Source organism: Parasteatoda tepidariorum, chromosome 2 (genome assembly GCF_982258835.1).
Source record: "Parasteatoda tepidariorum strain Cologne lab strain chromosome 2, Ptep-v5.0, whole genome shotgun sequence".
NCBI classification, from domain to species: Eukaryota; Metazoa; Arthropoda; class Arachnida; order Araneae; family Theridiidae; genus Parasteatoda; species Parasteatoda tepidariorum.
The window spans coordinates 6373352-6393060 of NC_141756.1; the positions used below are offsets into that span (position 1 = coordinate 6373352).

Below are 19709 nucleotides of genomic sequence, written 5' to 3' on the forward strand. Positions count from 1 at the left end.
CATATGAATCAGAAAATTTCAAACCACCACCATTTCAAATACAATGTTAAAATTTAAAAATTAATAAAATATCAGTACTAATTTATTCACATTTAAGGAAAAATTAATATTATCTATTAAAGAAAACAATTTTATTGCATATCCTAATGACACATACAGGATGCTTTCCCCCAATTTTTAAATTCAATCGGAAGAAGAAAAACATTTTCGTTTTAGCCATCACTTAAATTTAAAAATCTCACACAGAGAACGCACTTTTCTTCCAATGCCCACCCATATATTGACTTTCGTCATTCGGATATCAGAAGGGTAGATATGTTGACAACTATTTCTGGGAGCACCCTATTAGGTGAACCAACATTACCCCCCCATGTAAGAAATGTAAATTTGAAGTGCTTACTTCTAGAAATTTAAATTTAAGCAGTAACGCTAAACTGTCTCAAATCAAAATGCATCAAATATTAGCCCTGAGTTTTTATTTACAAATGACAAAGAAAATGAATTAGAAAATGTGCAAAATGGGGAATAAATGCAAAAATACTTAAACAGCTAAGAGTTTAACATACCTTATTTATATAAAAACTTCCTTCGAATCTACAGCCTTTATTATCAGGGCCAACAGGTACTTTTTCAGTGTTTTCAACAAACCCTACCTCATGGCGACCCATTTCGTCTTGGATGTCTAAACCAATCACTGTAAAGAAAGAAATTCAGTCCCAAATATATATGTAGTACAAGTAGATTCAGTAAAATTAATAAAATAAAATATTTGTTAATTTTAGATTTTTTTTAAAAATTTTACTTTATTTACTGACTTGTTGTTTAATGTTCAACTACATTCGTGCAAACTATTACGACATAAATACTTTCAGTGGATACTTGCATCGAAGGTCAAAAGTCATTCAAAATTCGCTGAAAAGAAATTATTTTGAAAGACTTTGACAGTCAGGTTCACTATGTATGAATAATGCATACATAGTGAAACACAAAGTTGTATGTGTTTAAGAATACAAATAAATTACTAACACCTAAAAAAAAAATAAACATGAGTGGCGTATATTTGGCATGACCTTAAAGTAGCAAAAAATTAAAATTTGTACACCTTTCAAGGCCATTAACTGCCTTTGCCAAACCTAGACAAGCATGAAATTTGCTGGAATTAATAGATATGATTTAGAACCAATATGAATATCTACAGTTAACACCTTCCCGAAGTGAGCTGCAGTCTCAATTTTGAACTCACTGAAGGAAAGAGGAGACTTGCTATCTATTCAAGTAATATAATGTTTCAAAGTCTTTTTTTAAATGCTGAATCAAATAAAACCTCACCCATGTCGATACAACTAATAGACCAGAAGTTATGAAAGTTTTTATGGATAAATAGTACAGTACATTGCCGTGTAGACATACTAAGTATTAGATTTTCTGGATTTTTAGAATTAATCGAATATTTCTGAATGACCTTGGATGCAAAGATCCGCTGAAGATATTATCTCTTAATAATGAGTGGAACGCAGAAGAATATAAAATAACGCTCAGAGCTGTGATTCACTTGTTTTACAAAAAGTATTGTCACTTGTAAATCGATGAGTTTATCTCAGTTCAGATCTTCAGTTTTGACACTTCAAAACTATGATGGAAAAAAATTCTCGCGGAAAACACGTGCATAATTGTTGTATACAAGGAACATATTCTGAAAACTTTTAGAAAATCAAAAATGTCAATTAATTATCTAAACTTGTTTAATTTGTCCAAATTTTAAGAAAACTGAATCTTAAAGATTATCAAAAAGGGATAGTATAAAATGAAGACCATTTTAGAAAGTGGTATAAATCATATTTCACTATCAAAAATAATGGCTCACTTGACAAAACCAATGCACCCTATGATTTCTTGAATAACGGGCTGGGATAGCCTGGTTGGTAGAATGCTGGGCTCATGTTTGTGAGATCGAAAGTTCGAATCCCGAAGAATCCCCGTGTGACTGTTGGACTTGAATCTGTGGGGGTTACCAAGTCCTCCAGAGTTTTCATATCAAATCAACACCTCTGAGGGTACTCAATTGGAGATGGATCGTTTTTTAGTTCAGAGGTCAAAATTACGATCTGCGGACGAATGAATGGGTCCTTCCTGCAAAACGAGTTGTGACGTGTGTTTGTGGCGGAAGTCGTATTCTTACCCATAGATGGTGCCACTAAAAAACAAGAAACGCACCATCTGCCTTAAAATGACTCGGATTTTTAAAACAAGCCTGTTAATATTGTCAAGCGGTAATAGTAACAACTATTTCTCGCATAACAAACTAGTTTGTCTCGGTTATGCTATGACATGGGAGAAACTTTTCGTCCCCAAATTCTCTTGCACTCTAATTTAAAAGAAAGGAAATGTCAGTTCAGACAAACCTTAGAGTAAGCTGTAAAGTTACTGAAAAAAATATTGCAGAAAAAAATTTCAAAATGCAAAAAAATTATTGGAAGAGAACTTCTCCATTGCGTAATCCTAAGTTATCTTATAATTTTTATACTTCAAAGGAAATTTTTTCTCTCTTCAGTATTTGAAAAATCATGTCTTTTTGGCTTACTCTAGGTTTGTAGGGCCAGCGTTAAGCATTTGTCACGTCGCCAAATGCGATAAAATCGTACATTCGGCGGAAAAAAAAATGTGTTTTAGCGAAAGTATTTTGTCTATTGAAAAGAAAAATATATATTCCCATCAAACTTGAAAAAAATTATAATAAAAAAAAGGTCAAAGGGAATTTTTCAAAACAAATCCTGTATCTTTTATTCAAATAGTACACTAATTTCATTTAATTACGTCGCATAACCCATTAGAATTATATTAAGTCCAGATTATGTAAGAAACGAGAGAGATTATGTAAGCGTCTACCGTAAAGTACAAATTACTACGTTCGTGACGAAATTTCTTCTTACAGTTTGCGTCAACAAAACATTATGTGGGTAGTAAGATGCATATGATCATCCAAATATTTTTGTAGAAAATATGCATTCTCATGACAATAACATAATTTTGCCTAAGGTTTATCCTTATATTACTCGTCTATTCTAAGAAATTATTAAAAATTAATCTTTTCCAATTTCTTCCCCTCAAAGACGATAAAACATAATTTTTTTTTTTTTTTTTTTTTTTTTTTTTTTTAATCTTCTCTCCTTTTCATTGCTCCTTTACTTCTCTCCAACTGCAAAATGACTCTTGATTTATAGTAAATTAGCATTTTGATTTGAAGTTTGCTATGTCAAAAAATCAATTCTATAAGAAATTGTTGAGATTAGAATTTGGCTAAGAATTTTGAAAATTGACTAATACTTTTGATATTTGATAAATTTACTGAATTTGAAGCAGGCTTGTCTGAACTCTCTTTTTTAATGTTGAGCAAACTTAACTCTTAGTTAAGTTAATGAGAAGTAACTTAATTTTTTTTAATTTTTAGAATGGACAATTACAGCATCGCTTAAAATTTTCAGTCATAACGTACAGGAAATTTTCTCCCGAATTCGAAAATCCGATTTGTTATTTATAAAAATATTTATTTATTTATTCAGTAAAAATTTAAATTGCTCTAAAAAGGTTCCGCAGATGATGCCATCAAAAACGATCCCTGATGGGTCGTGATGTCACAAGTGCCAACGGGCGGTAAGTCTACTTTTTTCTCATAGCGTATTTCAACGTGGTTTTTATACGGTGTTCTCTTTCGTCCTCAAATTTATACTAATACTAATTTTGTGAATTAAAATTACACTTTTATAAGTGTGTGTATGTAAAATGGAGGAAGGTTTTCAAAAAGCCCAGACGAAAGCCCAGACATTCCAAAAATAACAGAGGAAATGATTATATGAATGATACATACCAGAACACTGCAGATTCGGAAGGGTTACATTTAAATGAACTAAAATCCGATCATTATCACCAGGGTTATCAACAAAAAGTTCACTAATTCTAAAAAAAAAAGAAAAGAAAAAAAATATATAATTATTCATTAAATGATTAAAAAATAACAAAAATAGCAATTCAAAAGATAAAATAGCTATTAAAGTAAAGCAGTTTTAGAAGCAAACAACCAAGTAAATGTAAAGCAGAAATAGTGAATGAGTTGTACAAAATTTGAAAGCAACACAGTTATTGTCAGATACAAAGCAAAGTCAAGTAGAAAGTGTTTCTAAATCATAAAAATAAAATCAATTTTTAATTAATTTTAAATAATTAAGTCTCATGACTAGGTTTAATATACCTTTGGGTACACAATGGGAATTCCTTAAACATAATAAATTAAGTTAAATACCATCATTTGAATACTTTTTGATGATAAAAATATTTCACATGATGTAAAGGTTTAGAAATTAATTTATTTATTTAAAAAAAAAAAATTGATTTACAAAGCTTCAACTGTTGATGTAAAAGGCTATTTGTAACCATATACCCATTCTATAGTTCAGCAATGGAGAGTATTATTAAAAAGAAATCCATGTGTAAGAGCATGGGGGAAGGGCACAACAAGACCTTTCAAATTCCAAATTGAAAAATGTAATGGGAATTTTATTGAAAATTATCCAGATGCATGTGGTTTATATTCTTACACTTATAGAGGCATTTTTCTTATTTGCAAAAGTTTTAAAAGCTTACAGTTACTGCTATGGACATCGCAGGAGCTCAATATTTGAGGAGGACGAAACTAAGTTACAGTCACAATAGCTCTCTAAATTTCATAGATAAGATTAAAAAAATCTTAAATGGGATAAATACCTTAAAAAAGATAAATTATTTTTTTCTTTCTTTCTTGTCTTTTTTAACTTTAAGGAATTCAAATTAATGATAATTCACTAAAAAAAAATTTATTAGTCAAAAGTATTGAGTGGAATTTTTAGAGATTCTACTGAGGAGGGGGGGCGTATATCCACCGTCCCTGCCGTCAGCGATGCCCATGGCTAGAGTACAATTTGATAAAATAACATTATTTTACAAAAATTTACTACACGCACAGCACTCATGTGTAACCATTAGCCGTCACCATCTTAATTTTTAAAAATAGTTTTTTGGTCTCTCCGTCCCCTCGTACTCTTTTAAGGGATTGCATATGAACCATGATATGCACCCACTAAGTATGTTTAGATCATTTATGAATAAACCTATTCCAATAAAATTTTGATAATGCATTTTAAGGGGGTTAAAAAAAAAACCGGTTAACAATTTAGAGGTTTAGTGTTTTACAATCAATAAATAAAAAATGTTGCTGCATTATGAGTCGAAAGTGACACAACAGTTGCGAAATTTCAAGTGGAGAAAAACGATACCCCAAGAATTCAGGCAACTAACAACACAACTTTACTCGTTACAAATTATCCCATCTCTTTCAACTTGGAACGGAAACAAGATTCCTTTTAAACTCCCACCGCATAACAGTGACCCCTACCCTAGGTGACCCCTTAATATTTGTTACCCACGAAAGAAGGGAGACATTTGGAATGCCGTTATTAATTGGGACTACGACACCACACATTCCTGGGAGTCGGCCGTGTAAACATTTTTCCCGCGCGACACCACGAGCTTGCCCCCCTCCCCCCCAATACTTGGCGGAAACCAACATTAAAACTGTCTTCCGGGATGCTAGTTTTCCCGCTTCGTACAAACACTGTACACTCCCCCCCCCCCTTCCTTTTTCCAACGCCTCCACACTTTTCAGAAAAGGCACGACGCAGCTGCAACCTTCTGCGGCTATTAATCCGCAGCGACGGATGCAAAACGTATAATATTAACGAGGGATGTGCAAGTGTTTATGTGTCTCTTAAAAACAGTGTGGGCGGATGTGGGTATTATAAAACTTTTCGGGCTTACAGGAACTGGAGCGGGCTTCTCTATTGGACTGTAATAGATGAAAATGAGGGAAGTGACAGGCATGGAATAATTAATCCATTCTATTGTTGAGTTATGAATGATTCTTTCAAATTTTTCAATACTCTTGAATTACGAAAAGAGATCAGCTTATGGGTTTAGGAGGAAATTCGAGATGCACCGCTACCCATAAATAGACGAATTTCAGAAAAATTTTCGCAAATGAGATTGTTTTAAATACTTGAAATCTTATCTTTCGATGGGTGGTGACATTTTTCTAATATTTTCTAAGATGTAGATGTTTAGGGGCTAAATGTAGATGTTTAGATGCAGATGTTTAGGGGTTAGAGGACTAAACGAATAACCTACATTTAAACATAAATGTATTCGCTGATGTTTTAATTTTTCTCTCATTTGAGGTTGAGATTTACATCATAACTAAATAAGTTTTTGTGGATGAGTCTTCAAATTTAAAATACAGTGCGCAAAAGGGAGAGGGTAGATACAGATAGGGTAGACTTATATAAGCTACTTAATGACGATATTTTTTAAGTTACGAAATCAGACACAAAAACGTATTTTCTCTGAATAAACATAACTTTGCTTTTAGACGGATTCGGATTTTTGAAACTCAAAATATAAGGGGCAGCAGCCATCTGGGAAATACGGTTCTATTAGTTGAAACAGGAGGGCGGTAAAAAGTTTGGATCCCTTCATGTTAATTATATTTTTTGTGTATTTCGCCAAACCTCGAGAGCTTTGTAAACTAATTGAAAATTTTTTGCACACACTTATAAAATAACTTTTAGTAAATATTATTTTCCATTATTTCATTTAATAAAAGTCGAAAAATTTTTGAATTGTAAGGTATACAATTTTTACATCATTTTAAGGAATATAATTTTACATGGCAAAATATACAAAATTGGAGTGAAATAGGTGGAACACTTAATGAGAAATCGATTTAAAAAAAAAATATGACTTTTTCGAAATTCGATTTCTCAGGAATTAATTCGACCAATTTCGATCAAATTTTGCATTTTGCCATGCAAAAAAAAAAAAAAAAAAAAAAAAAAATCTTTAAATTTATGTACAAAATTGTATACCTTACAATTCCAAAATTTTTCGACTATTATTAAATAAAATAATAAAAAATAATAAATATTTACTAAAAGTTGTATGAAATTTGCATGAAATTTTTTTTAAAAATTTGCTTTAGAAATTCTCGAGATGGAGTGAAATACGCAAAGAGTTAAATTAAAATTAAAGGGTCCTAACTTTGAACACTACTAAGTATTGGGCGATTTCCCAGATTGCGGCTACTGTATTTTGGGAGCCAGAAATCCAAATCCTTCGATAGAAAAAAAAGGTACCTTTATTCAGAGAAAGTACGTTTTTGTGCTTGATTTCGTAACTTAAAATATCGTCTGCAATAATTAATTTGCATATTTGAAGTACCCACGGTAACCATTAAAATTGAGTCCCAGAACGTGAAGATCCGATCATTAGATCAAAAGTTATTTAGAGTAGTACGTCTATTATTTGGCTCACTGTACACCTTTCTAATGAAATTTTTTTCCATGTATAGGTAATTTTTTTTATTTTATTTAATAGTCTTTGTTTAATATGAAGTGAAGTTTTTCAAAGTATTGATATATTGCTCATAAAATTGCCATGATTTGTTGGTATTTTAATTTGAAGCTTAGCTTTTAGTCTATTTTTAAGAAAAAGTCATTTCAAGTGAAATAGTGGAAAAAATTTTTCAAGAACTTCATTGTAAAACTTCTTGGAGCGTTAACTATGGTGATATAAAAAAAGGTAACACTTTTAAGCATATAGCAGCGCAGTATTTAGACAGTTTCACTATAAAAATAAGACACAGATATTTTCGAATAATTTTTACAGAAAATAGTCAGCGGAGCACAGGGCAGCGGAGTCGAAAAAATAATTGCAGGAGTCATAGTTAGAAAAAAAATTGCTCGCATCAAAAATTGCTCGAGTCCTGTAGCTTAAAAAAAAATAATAAATAAATAAAAAATTAATAAATAAATAAATAAAAAAAAATGAATAAATAAAAAAAATAGATTTTAATGAAAATAATTTCCCTAAATATTTCTAAATATATATATGTAATATTACTTATACGAATAAAATGAAAAATTTTAATTCCTAAAATAAGGCTAAACAACTTAATTTTAGAGCCTATTTAAAAAAAAAAAAAAAAAAAAAAAAAAAAAAAAAAAAAAAAAAAAAAAAACACATTTGTTTTATTATTAACACCCTTTGTAAAACAGTGGGATCACCAGGAAGAATTTTAAAAAAAGTACCCTTATTTTTAAAAGTACTTACTAAAATTACTTTTAAGGCACTCTTAAAAAAAGTAAGAAAACGTGATAAGCAAATAAAAAAGTTTAAAAAAAATTACAAAGAATCGATACTTTTCTTTTAAAAAAAGTTAGTTAATTTGTTTATTCATTTTTTTATTATTGTCTATATTCAGAGTCCCCACCGTAGACTCATAATGCTGGTGTTATAAATCTGAACGAGGTAATTAAAGCTAAAATAGCTCGTTTACTCATATTATTGTTAGCTTTAGAATTTCTTGGAAAAATAATTAAGTTTTTAAATCACAGAAAATAATTGATAATAAAATTCATCGAGCAAAGCTGTTTATTTAAACCCTTTTACAAATAATCCTTTTAAAGCTAAAAATCATTTTTTTTAAAAACGTAATTCACTATCAATACTATGCAGATTCACTACTTAATACTATAGGCAACAACCTCTGCTCGCTTTGCACACCAACCTCCAGAATAGCTCCAATATTATTTTGATTTCCAAACGATATGTATACCAAAATTAAAAATCATTCTTCTAAGAGAGTCCAATTTTTTTTTTTTATTCCATTAACTAGGATTTGGTTGTACAGATTTAGTTCTTGATTCCATTTTAATAGTTAAATCATTTTGCTCAGTTTCTATTACAACTTTATTCATAATTTTGTTATTTGAATTCTTATATTTTTGGTCACTTTAAAACCTATTTCAACGATTTTCGCCAAAGAGATTATTTATTAATAGGGAGAAAGGTTAATTCTTAATAATGCTTTACGATTCCACATTCATTATTTTAATTGCACGTGAAATCGTAACTGTGTGAATTAATACTGTGCACAGTCTTACTTAAAGCTGATTGTAATAACAAAACCTACTTACCATTTAATAATTGTAAAATCATTAATAAGTTAGAAATAGTTTTACATCTTTATTATAAAATAAAGAAAAATTAGGATATAACATATTATTTTATAATGAAGGAACTTCACTTTTAATTTTTAAGCCTTTCATATGGAATAATAATAAACGTAATAACGCAGAATATGATAATCAAATATTTCATGTAAATACCGAAAATATCGGATAAGGGCATATTTTACAGGTAAAAAAAAAACTTTTATAACTTTTGTTAATTTTATGTTGATTAAAACCTAAGAAACCTAGATCTCTTTCGTTAATTAGGAATCCCATCACATGATTTTTCTATCCAATAAAAATGCACCAAAAACCATAAGAAAACTGATTTAAATAATTATCTTTTAATGTTATACATTAATTATGCTATGTTTAAATTCATAATTCTTTAGTTCAACGCTTCTCAGCAAGTTTTAAGGATATTCTTGGTGTTTGATTTTGATATTTTTTAAAAATTTGAGTAAAAATATTTATTCATTAATAATTCATTGATTTAACAAGCAGTTTTTTTTAAGCGTGTTCAAAATATCATTTTAACGGCATCATGGGTTTTAAAAATAAATAAATTTTACAAAAATGGATCACGCCAGAATATCAATCAGACGAAAATAATAGTCATAGGGTAAAATTAACCCATCAGCCACAGGGGCGACTAAACAAATGTCGATTAACAAAATTGTCTTTTTTTTTAATTCTTTGTCGGAAATGCACCCCATGTGCGTTATTATTTAATAAATAAGGAATTACTTAGATTATTTTATGATTCTCTGAAAATAACTTTATTTCTTTATATTTGTTTATTATAATTTTTCACCGTTTTAGAAATGAACGTCGTAATGTTTAACGTGCTATGAAAAATGCTTCATAAGACACGCCTTACATTATTAATATCTAACGCATTTTTAATCATTTAAAATGTTCCATGTTTGAAAAAGGACCCCCTATTTTAAAAAGTAGCTAATAACTGGCCCATAGCAAAATTTCTCAATTTATCTCCATCGTCCAAGAGATTACACTTAAGCAAACATTTTTAAGGCCACATTTCAAAAATTTTATTTCATTATTTATTACCGCTTGGAAATATTTTAGTCTATCTCCAACGCATACCAGCAATAGAAACGCACCTTTCGCTCAATAAAATTTGATATGAATAGTATAACATATTTTACGAAAAAAACCACCGAGGGCCAACGGACATTGCAGATGTATAAAACGGACATTCATTGACGGGGGTGTAGTGCACAATGTAGGGGAAGGTGGGGAGAACATTCCCCGTGTTCCATTCACCCTCACTCCATCCACTGATCTCCAGCATCCGTCCGGTCGTATAAGCATCCCGGATGCATCATCCGCCTCCTCTAAAGCGAGTGAGGGAGGATGAATAGGATCTCCATTCTTCCTGTCCGTTGTTGCGCCATCCTCACGTAACCCCCCCCCCCTTTTTTTTCAAACGATTTTTTCCCCTCTCTCTCTCTCCCTTTTTTAAAGCAAATAGTGGATTCGATCACCCCCGATTCATTCATTCTTTCCCTGGTTTACTCATCCAGGGATTTTTGTATGAACGGCAGGGATTTCTGTCGCCCCCGCCACGTGCGCGCACCGGACGACCGGTGGAAGTTGTATTCCACTCTTATTGATTAATTCTTTTTTTTCCTTCTACTATTTCTTTTATGGTAGTGACGTTTTCAGAGACTTTGATATTGAGAAATCTCAGAACTGTATTGAAGATTTTTTCTTTCTAGCTGTTCAGATCGTGTAGAAAATTGCTGAAAATAGGGAATGATTAACATTTCTTCTAGAGAAATAGCACAGGTCTCCATCGTGGGCGGAAAACATACTCAGGATAGTGCTAACAAGCTTATGGGTATTTAAGGGGGTTAAAGATTCCCAAGGATTGTTAAAAAACTAATATCGACTCTACATTGAAATTCACAATTTGTTTGTATCAAAGATTCATTCTCAGACCCAGCAAATAGCATATAAGTAATATTTTTAAATCATAGTGTATGCTTAATAACATAAAAACTTCATTTTCATTTGAGAGTAGTTTATGTTAGCCGGAAGCTAGTTAATTCAACTATATATTTTAAAATTTGACTTAGTTGAAAAACGGCTTTTTTTTAAAAAAATATAATTTAATTTACTTGCACCTGGCTAACGTAAAAGTACCGTTTTACGAAATCTTTAACAAAACTATTTATTAAAATAGCACAGATGAGGAGAAAAATGAATGATACTACCATAGGGAAGGTTTTAATAAGATGTGATGACAGACAGAACTTAATTATTATTGGACTGGTTGGTTATACATATAAAAAGCTTAAAAATAAATGAAAAAACATAACCTAAAGAAAGAAATAGAAATAATAAGATTACGTCATAAAATTTTTTAATTTAAATTTTTTGCCTTTAATATCGTAAATGTTAATCATATTCATTTAAAAAGTCAAATTTTGATGATTTCCTTTCATTAAACAATCGAATTGGAATTTGCTTAGTTATATTTGCATATAAAGATGCTATACTCTTTTTCCAAGGTTAATGGTAAAACCACATATTTTCTAAAGCTTTATTAAAATATGATATATTTATTAAATGAAGTATTTAAAATATGTTTTATTCATTTCAAATAAGAAATTTCTCACATAATAAAGAAAAAAAAAGGAATACTTTTTTTTCTCGTTCAAAACATCTGCAAAAAAGGAATCTAAAATTATTATTCAAGAATTTTTTTTTCTTTCTAGATTTAATAAACGTGTTGATTGTTTACGTTGCCTAAAAACGTGCTGATTGTTTAAAAATAGGTTGATGAACTAGTGTATGTTTTAATTAGTTGGATATTTTTTTAAAACGCATTTTACGAGAATTTCATTAATAACTAACCGTTGCCCCGCTGCTTTGCCCGTGCGTAAGAACTTAAATTTCAATTTTAACTATTCCCAAGAGATGCCGTGATATAGTCAAAGTTCTCTATGTATTGGATTTTAGTAATAATTTAAAATCTATCCGGTAGCCATTAAATCACACAAACCACCATAAGTATGAATTCGAAACATTTCAACGAAGTAGACAGTATAAGTATTTAAATAATTTCCATCCCTGTCGTGAAACAAGATAGAAAAATCATCCCGATGCTCCATTACGGGCAGTACTATTTCTTACACCACTCGAGCCATAACTTGAGTATCGTATCATATCATATCGTATCATATCATATATCGTATAATATACTATTGCGCGGAAAAGGCAAGTTATGTCATCAATAATTGGTAAGCACCATAGCACCGTTTATGCTAAAAAATCATACAGCCATTTTAGTAAGGATCACAAATAAGTAATTACTTCGCAACTAAGCTTTCATTTTTATAAAAATATAAAAATATTCTAAAAAAAAAAAATTTATGAATAACTACTTACATAAAACTACTTAGTATTACTTTAGACAGCCTAACAAAATGAATCTAAATAAATATTAACGCGTAACTAATCATTTAACACTTTTGTAATTTTTACTCAAGACAACATAACAAAATCGGCGGTTTTTCAAACACTCTTTTAACCCCGTTAGGGGTGGAACATCAAAAAAATCCTTCCTTTTATAGTGAGTGTCATAAAAGGAACCCATTGTCATAAGTTTCTAGATTCGTTAATTTAGTCTATGTGATGACGAATAAGCCAGTCAGTCAGGACATGTCTTTATATGTATGCATACGTAAATTTTTTGAATTTTAGACAAATTTTTTTGAAGTATCTATAAATCAATCCAATTATTTTATACTGAATTTCCGAACAGAAATCGGTTGTAATCAAAACAGACAACAAAATAATACATACGATTGCGACGTATTCATATTATGGAGTATAGAAAGTTCCTCTTTTCAAAAGTCTTCAACCTGGATGCTTATAATCAGATGTCTTTAACCCTTTCGCAACATTTTGATAACAGTTGTGAATTTAATGACCAAATAAATGAAGAAACAAATATTTATTAAGAAACAGATGTAAATATTTTCCATAACAGAAAGAGTTCAATCACCCTCATCCAATAATAACGGGTAACTGAACTATACCACCTTAAAGAACGGAAAGTAAGATAAACTTCTTGAATAGCAAATGAAATGTCAAAAATATTTAAAAAATAGTATGAGTCACTCGCCTTGCATAACAGTAGCATCGATAATATTGAATTTTTTTTTTCAAATAAAGATATTCAGAAAATATTTCATTACAATTTAATAATCTATAAGGCGCGGGTCAGTATACTTACCACCAAACTCATGAATTTTTAAAAAGTCGACGGGAATCTAATTCTCCGCTTAAGATTTATGCAGCAATCTGCAGATAACTTCAGAAAAAAAATTGTTTTCATTCATGTACGTAACAGTAAGGGTTAGTGTGGGATAAAAAAGAGAAGCTGTTTTCATTTGTGCGCCATATTTTATCATTAATCTCAAGGAATTTATTTGTAGTTACAAACGCAGAATTTATAAATTCAGTATGTAAAATTTTAAAAATATCACTCACCTTGCTACAGAAAAAAAAGTCTTGAAAATTAAATTTTAGATAATTTTTTTTTTTTAGAAATCAATCTCAATCCAAAAAATAGACATTTTAACATAGCATTTGTAAAAAAAATAGAAATTAATTAAAAAAATATATAAATAAAAATTAGCTTTTTTCAACTCTGCAATTTTGAAACACCAATGCTGTAATTTAAAAACCAAGAATGTTTACGTTAAAGCGCCAGTGATTAACAAAAAATTAGAGTAATTTTTAAGAAGAAAAATTTAAGGAAAATAAGTTAAAAATAACATAATTATCTGTGTAATTCTAAAGTAAGTTCAAAATAGAGTTTAAAGATGTGACAAAATAAAAAATAAATTACGACAAAAATAGTAAAGTTCGTCCAAGTTTTTTTGATGCTCATTTAGACCTTTAACGGTACATCTACAGTAAAGATTTACAAATGTATGCTATATTTAGAATGTATGTCATCATTCGAATGCTTTCCTCTTCATCCATTAAATATATAATGGACGCAAATAAAACAAACGGCATTAAACTTTCATTTTCATTATATTTAAACGAGTAAACTAAAATAAAACATTTTCATTTTTTTTTTTTTGTAAACACTACTTTTGTAAACATTTTAACAAAGGGAATTTTGAAATGTTCAGTACAGATTAGGCAGATAAAAATTAAATTTGCACGCAAAACCTTGTTCCCCCACAGAGACTTAACAAAAAGAAACTTAGTAAGTAGCAAATTATTTGGTTTACTTATTTGTTTTTAAACGCTATAAACTTCGCACTATTTATTTTTTTAGGGGCAATTGAACAATTTGAATACAGTTTTCCATAAAATCAGTCTATTACTGTTATTTTTTTGGGTGTGAGGAAACAAATCATTTGTCGAGGTTTGGGAGCTTTCTGAGTTAAAAATTCTCAAAAAGCCATACATTAAAATTTGCATTTCTCAAAAAATCTTCAGCCGATTTCATTCGAATTTTGCATTGTATCATCCAAAATTACACAGTTTAAAACGAAACAAGAGTTTATGCGCTTTGGTGTCCAAAATTGTTTTGACCATTATTAAACAAAATAATATATATATTAATACTAATTATATATATTAATACTAATATAATAAAACGAATTATGAAAAATAAATTACATTAGAATTTTTTTTTATCATACAAATTTTATAATTATGAATGAAATTTTTTTAATTCAAATGTGGAATACATTTAAAAATACGTGTAAAATTGATAAGCCTAAGCAAAATTAAAAAAGCATAAAAAGAAAAAAAAATTAACCGGCCTAAATCTTCGAACTTTCTTCCATCTGAACTCTTGAAACCATGTCTCGAAGTTCGACTTTTTTAAGTCTTCAAAACCATACAAAATCTTAAAATGTAAAAACGGATAGAAACATGTCGATCTACATGCCATTCACGTTAATGACTAAACTTGCAAAAAAAAAAAAAAAAAAAAAAAAAAAAAAAAAAAACATTAAAAGAGTGTTTGATAATATCTTCGTTTTCAATTTTTTAAATAACAATAGTTAATGTTAAACAAATTCAAAAAAAAAAAGATTATTTCTTTCAAACGGAATAATTAGATAACCGTTTATTAGATATTAGATAAAGCTCACCTTAGATATTAGATAAAGCTCACCTTATAATGAGCTAAGCTCGAATCCCAGCAATAGTTGGCCGATACGAATTCCGCACCCGACTCGGATCGACAGAAATATCCTCATATATTTATATATATATTAAATAAATAAAAAAAAATTTAAAAAAAAAATTAAATAAAAACAAACAAATATAAAAACAAACATAACACAAAACAAATCATAAAACAAAACAACACAACACGAAATAATATATATATATATATAAACAAACAAACAGAATAATTAAAAATTTTAAGCAATTTTTCGGATCATGGTATAAAATCGTAGTCGATGTCCTAATTTAAAGACTCTAGCACCAACGGTTCTGCAGTTAAAAGATATTCAAAATAACATTCTGCAAGAACAGACAAAAAATATTAAGCAGGCACAAAAGAAAAGTTGAAAAAGCACGCCAGTTTTAGTCGATGAGGGAAATGAAAGAAATCATAAGTTTTGATTGTAAGTTATTCAAACTCTACTAATTATATTAATGTATTTATAAATTAATAAACAAATATTAAAAAAGACTATGAAATATTTTGTTACATTGCGAAAATAAGAATGCCCATAAGGTATGAAAACTCGAATGTCCATCCTAACAAGTAGAAACTCTAAATATGTATTTGCTTCTTTCATTGAAATCTGTTAATTGGAGCAGGCCTACTAACGCATATAACGAGAGAAAGAGCTAAGCCTAAATTTCGAATCTATGAAATTTTTAAGTCACTTCGTGTTTTGTGTCACTTCAGGACACAAAATGCAGCACAGTTAATATTTTAGACAAATTCTATACAGTTAAGACATTTTGAAACATATTATAGCACAAATCTGATTCAACTTGAAAACGGAGTTTATTTGATGAAGACAAGGTAGGTAAGTAGGCACTTTATTTACTATGGCTGCACAATGGGCTATTGGCGACGGTCTGCGAAACATCTCTGAAGATGATCAGAAGACATGACATCACAATTTTGATCTTCTGCAGAGGGGATGGCTCCCCTGCTTTGGCAGCCCAACTACCTGGCGCGCGAAGTCGAGCACTTTACGGTAGACCAGTTTAACGAGGATACCGCTCACCCTCGGTCCTTACGCAAGCTGATCAAAGTGGTCACCCGCCCGCTTACTGACCGCAGCCATTGATGATTAACTTTGGTGTTCTCTACTGGGAACCGTGTCTTTACGATCAGCCCACTGCGGGACTCGATGAAGACAAAGCCTGACAGTTTGGGATTGATTTCATTAGTATTAGTAAGAATGTGCATACGATCATGTGCTGAATGAAAAAAATAATAAATTTTTAAAAGCTTTGATTAACTTAACTACCTCATTAACTTAGTAAAAGTAAAAAAAAAAAGAGTTTCAGTCCACTAAAACGCAAGTACTAAATTTTGTGAAGTAGGGAATTTTAGCAGAGAGAAAAAAATGCTAATACAAATAACACAAATGCAACCCCACTTTACATACAAGGAACAACAGAATGAAATAAAAAATTGAAGCACAATTTAGTTTAATGTAATAGATATAAGTGCCAAAGTCAAATCATCTTAATTATCACGAGGTAAATATTTCGAGTCATTTTCGATCAGCTCATCAACGTCAGCCTATATAAATAGCTAAACCAGTAACCAAAATAAAATAAAGAGCCTTTAATTGAATTTTAATGGCTGGGAAAAGGCGTATGTTACTGTGGAGAAACTGAATAATCAGAGCAAAAGAGATAAAAAAAAAGAAAGAGCGTGGGCGCTTCTATGCACAGGTGTGTGTATTCTCTGGAAGGAGTGTCCTAGAGTAGAGGTTCCAAAACAGCAAAAGGATCCCTCATTTTGCCGGATCTCTCTTCCCACGCACATCACTCATCTGTGATTCTGTCTCGAACTAGGGCTTCCCCCAATAGTACATCGAATTAAAGGGTTTCCTTAACACCGAATCCTGTTAGAAAAAGATGAAAACGAAGCACATTAATTAGAGCAAATGCACTGGCGGGTCTTGATGAGCGTGCCAGGGCTGCCCTGAAAACGATAATTAAAAATTCAGTGCAGAATTAGAGGAGTTGAGAAAAATGATTGTATATTGTAAAGTGAATCTTTAGATGAAAATTGTATTTTTTACCCAACATTTAACGAATTATATATCAATTCAATTTGTTAAATGTTTGGAAGAGAAATATTACATCCAATGAATTAATTTTTCTTAGTGTTTTACACGGAAATGCGATTCCTATAATTATCGTTTCCATTATATTCTACAAAGAATGAACGTTTAAGAATAATTTACTTTAGCGTCAATTTTTTTTTAAAGCTGGCACTGAATTACTCTAGCTTAGTGTAAAACTGAAATATTTTTAAAATATTGTTGAATTGGTTTCCATTTGAAGCAACATATATTAGCATATAAGAAGATTTGTAGTAATAATATAATATGCCTTACTCGTTATATCAAGTTTTTACTGTATTCCTTTACTTACCATAAAAAAATATTAAAAAAAATGGAATGATGTACTAAAAATTCTGTAAATAGCATAAATAAAAAGTGTCGACATTTCGGCATCCTCGCTGAAAAAAAATCACAGAACAAACAAGTAAAAAATATTTAAAATCTCAAAATTTTATTCTACACATACTAGCTAAGAAAAAAAGGAAATGCTTTTAAAAAACAACCCATCCAGTTGAAAACTCACATTTCATTCATAAAAGAAGAACTTACTAATTGATTTAAAACAGATTTTCGAATCGGCTAATGAGTATTTAAAAGAAATCTATTCAACCAAATAATCAGTCCGGAAAATGACAACCCACGCGTCATTTGCAAGCAGAATTAAAGCCTTCAAGTACGCTCATGCGTACATCAAAGGAGTACCCAATTCTTCTTCGAATGTTTTCTAACAAATCAGATGGAATAATTAGTTGCGGAAATAAATACGGGGGGTGAGTAGAGGGCTTTTTGTGTTAAGAAAGAAAACCCGAGGAGAACAAAATGAAGGAATTCTTTTTGTGCCTTGTTTAAGACTTCTTGGAATAAAACGTGGGTTGTTTCGAAATTGGATGTGAAAAGATTTAGGTTGGGGGATGGCAAAGCATCTTGCGCAAAAGAGAAAATTTTCATGATCGCCCACGCCGATCTATTCGAAATCGATAAATGGCGGCAAACATCGATTGATCTTAAAAATCGGAAGAGAAGATGCCAGTAAAGTCTGTAATGTTTCGTACCAAAAGTTTAGATTTAATGAACATAATGTATATTACAGCACACTCAATACATCGTCTGTCAGTGCGAAATGCATCACACCTATTTTCCCGGATCAAAATATGTTCTGGTTCTGTAAACTGATTAAAACGAACGATTTGTGAAATCCGAGAACTCTTCAGCTTGGTTGGTAGCGAATAGGACTCGTGTTCATGAGAACGGGAGTTCGAACCCAGCAGGCCGAAGAATCCCCGTGTATTAAATGGTGGCTGGTGCACGTTAAATCTGCAGGGGTGAGCCGTGGTGGAACGTTAAATGTGTCGGGGGCTCAGGAGATAGAACGCTAGTCTTCCAATGAGGTGAACTGGATTCGAATCACAGCGGTGACTGGTCTATTTGAATTCCACACCAGGCTCGCACCGACCACAATGCTGACGTGAAATATCCTTAGTAGACGGATCATGGGTGAACCCCTTACCGTCAGGCTAACCATGGGAGGATTTCCTCTCCTTGTCAATCAAATGCGGGTTGGTTCCATCAAAATGTCCTCCAAGAAGGCAAATATTTCCCATAACTTCATTCAGGAGCTCCCTTGTCTTCTGGATTGGATTCAGAATTACAGGGATACGGAGTTGAAAATTGATGGTCGTAAGCCCAAAATCGGGTCGGATGTTCAACGACGGTTATAATATCTATATATAATATATAATATCCACAAGGTATTCCAAGCTCCCATAAAAAATCAATACCTCTGGGGGTTTCGATCCATAAGTTTCCTCGTCTTCTGGATTGAGTTCAAAATTACAAGGCTACGGAGTTGTAGTTGTAAATTCAAATTTGGGTCAGCTGTTCAACGACGGTTATAAAATAAAATAGACAGCTTCTACAGGGCAGTTAAAATCTAACGGAAGATATTTTAATAAATAATTTCTGAAAGGTGGGATTTTTTACTCAAAAGTTTGGGTTGTTATAATAATTGATTGATAATTGATTTTTTTCCCACTGATTTTAATTAGAATCTAATCAAGTTGGTACGATTCTGGATTTGATAATATTTTCATAATATTTTATTTGTCGTAATATTTAATTACCTCTCATCGAATGCAGATAAAACATATTTTAAACCTTACATTAGAGGAGCTTGTTATAGATGTTATTTTTAATTTAAGCAATATATATATATATATATATATATATATATATATATATATATATATATATATATATATATATATATATATATATATATATATAT

The 19709-nt window shown here is 30.6% G+C and overlaps 1 protein-coding gene across 9 annotated transcripts in view; it reads right to left on the minus strand.

Annotated features, from left to right (window-relative positions):
- The window catches only part of LOC107442223 (endoplasmic reticulum-Golgi intermediate compartment protein 1), an 86426-nt gene that overhangs the window by 17685 nt on the left and 49032 nt on the right, over positions 1 to 19709 (minus strand). For all 9 annotated transcript variants that reach the window (XM_016055727.5, XM_071177081.2, XM_071177083.2 and 6 more), the window contains exons 3-4: positions 3866 to 3954; positions 567 to 694 (exon numbers count right to left, since the gene is read on the minus strand). In XM_016055727.5, coding sequence (XP_015911213.1) covers positions 567 to 694; positions 3866 to 3954 — 217 coding nt within the window. The remainder of the gene's footprint in view (positions 1 to 566; positions 695 to 3865; positions 3955 to 19709) is intronic.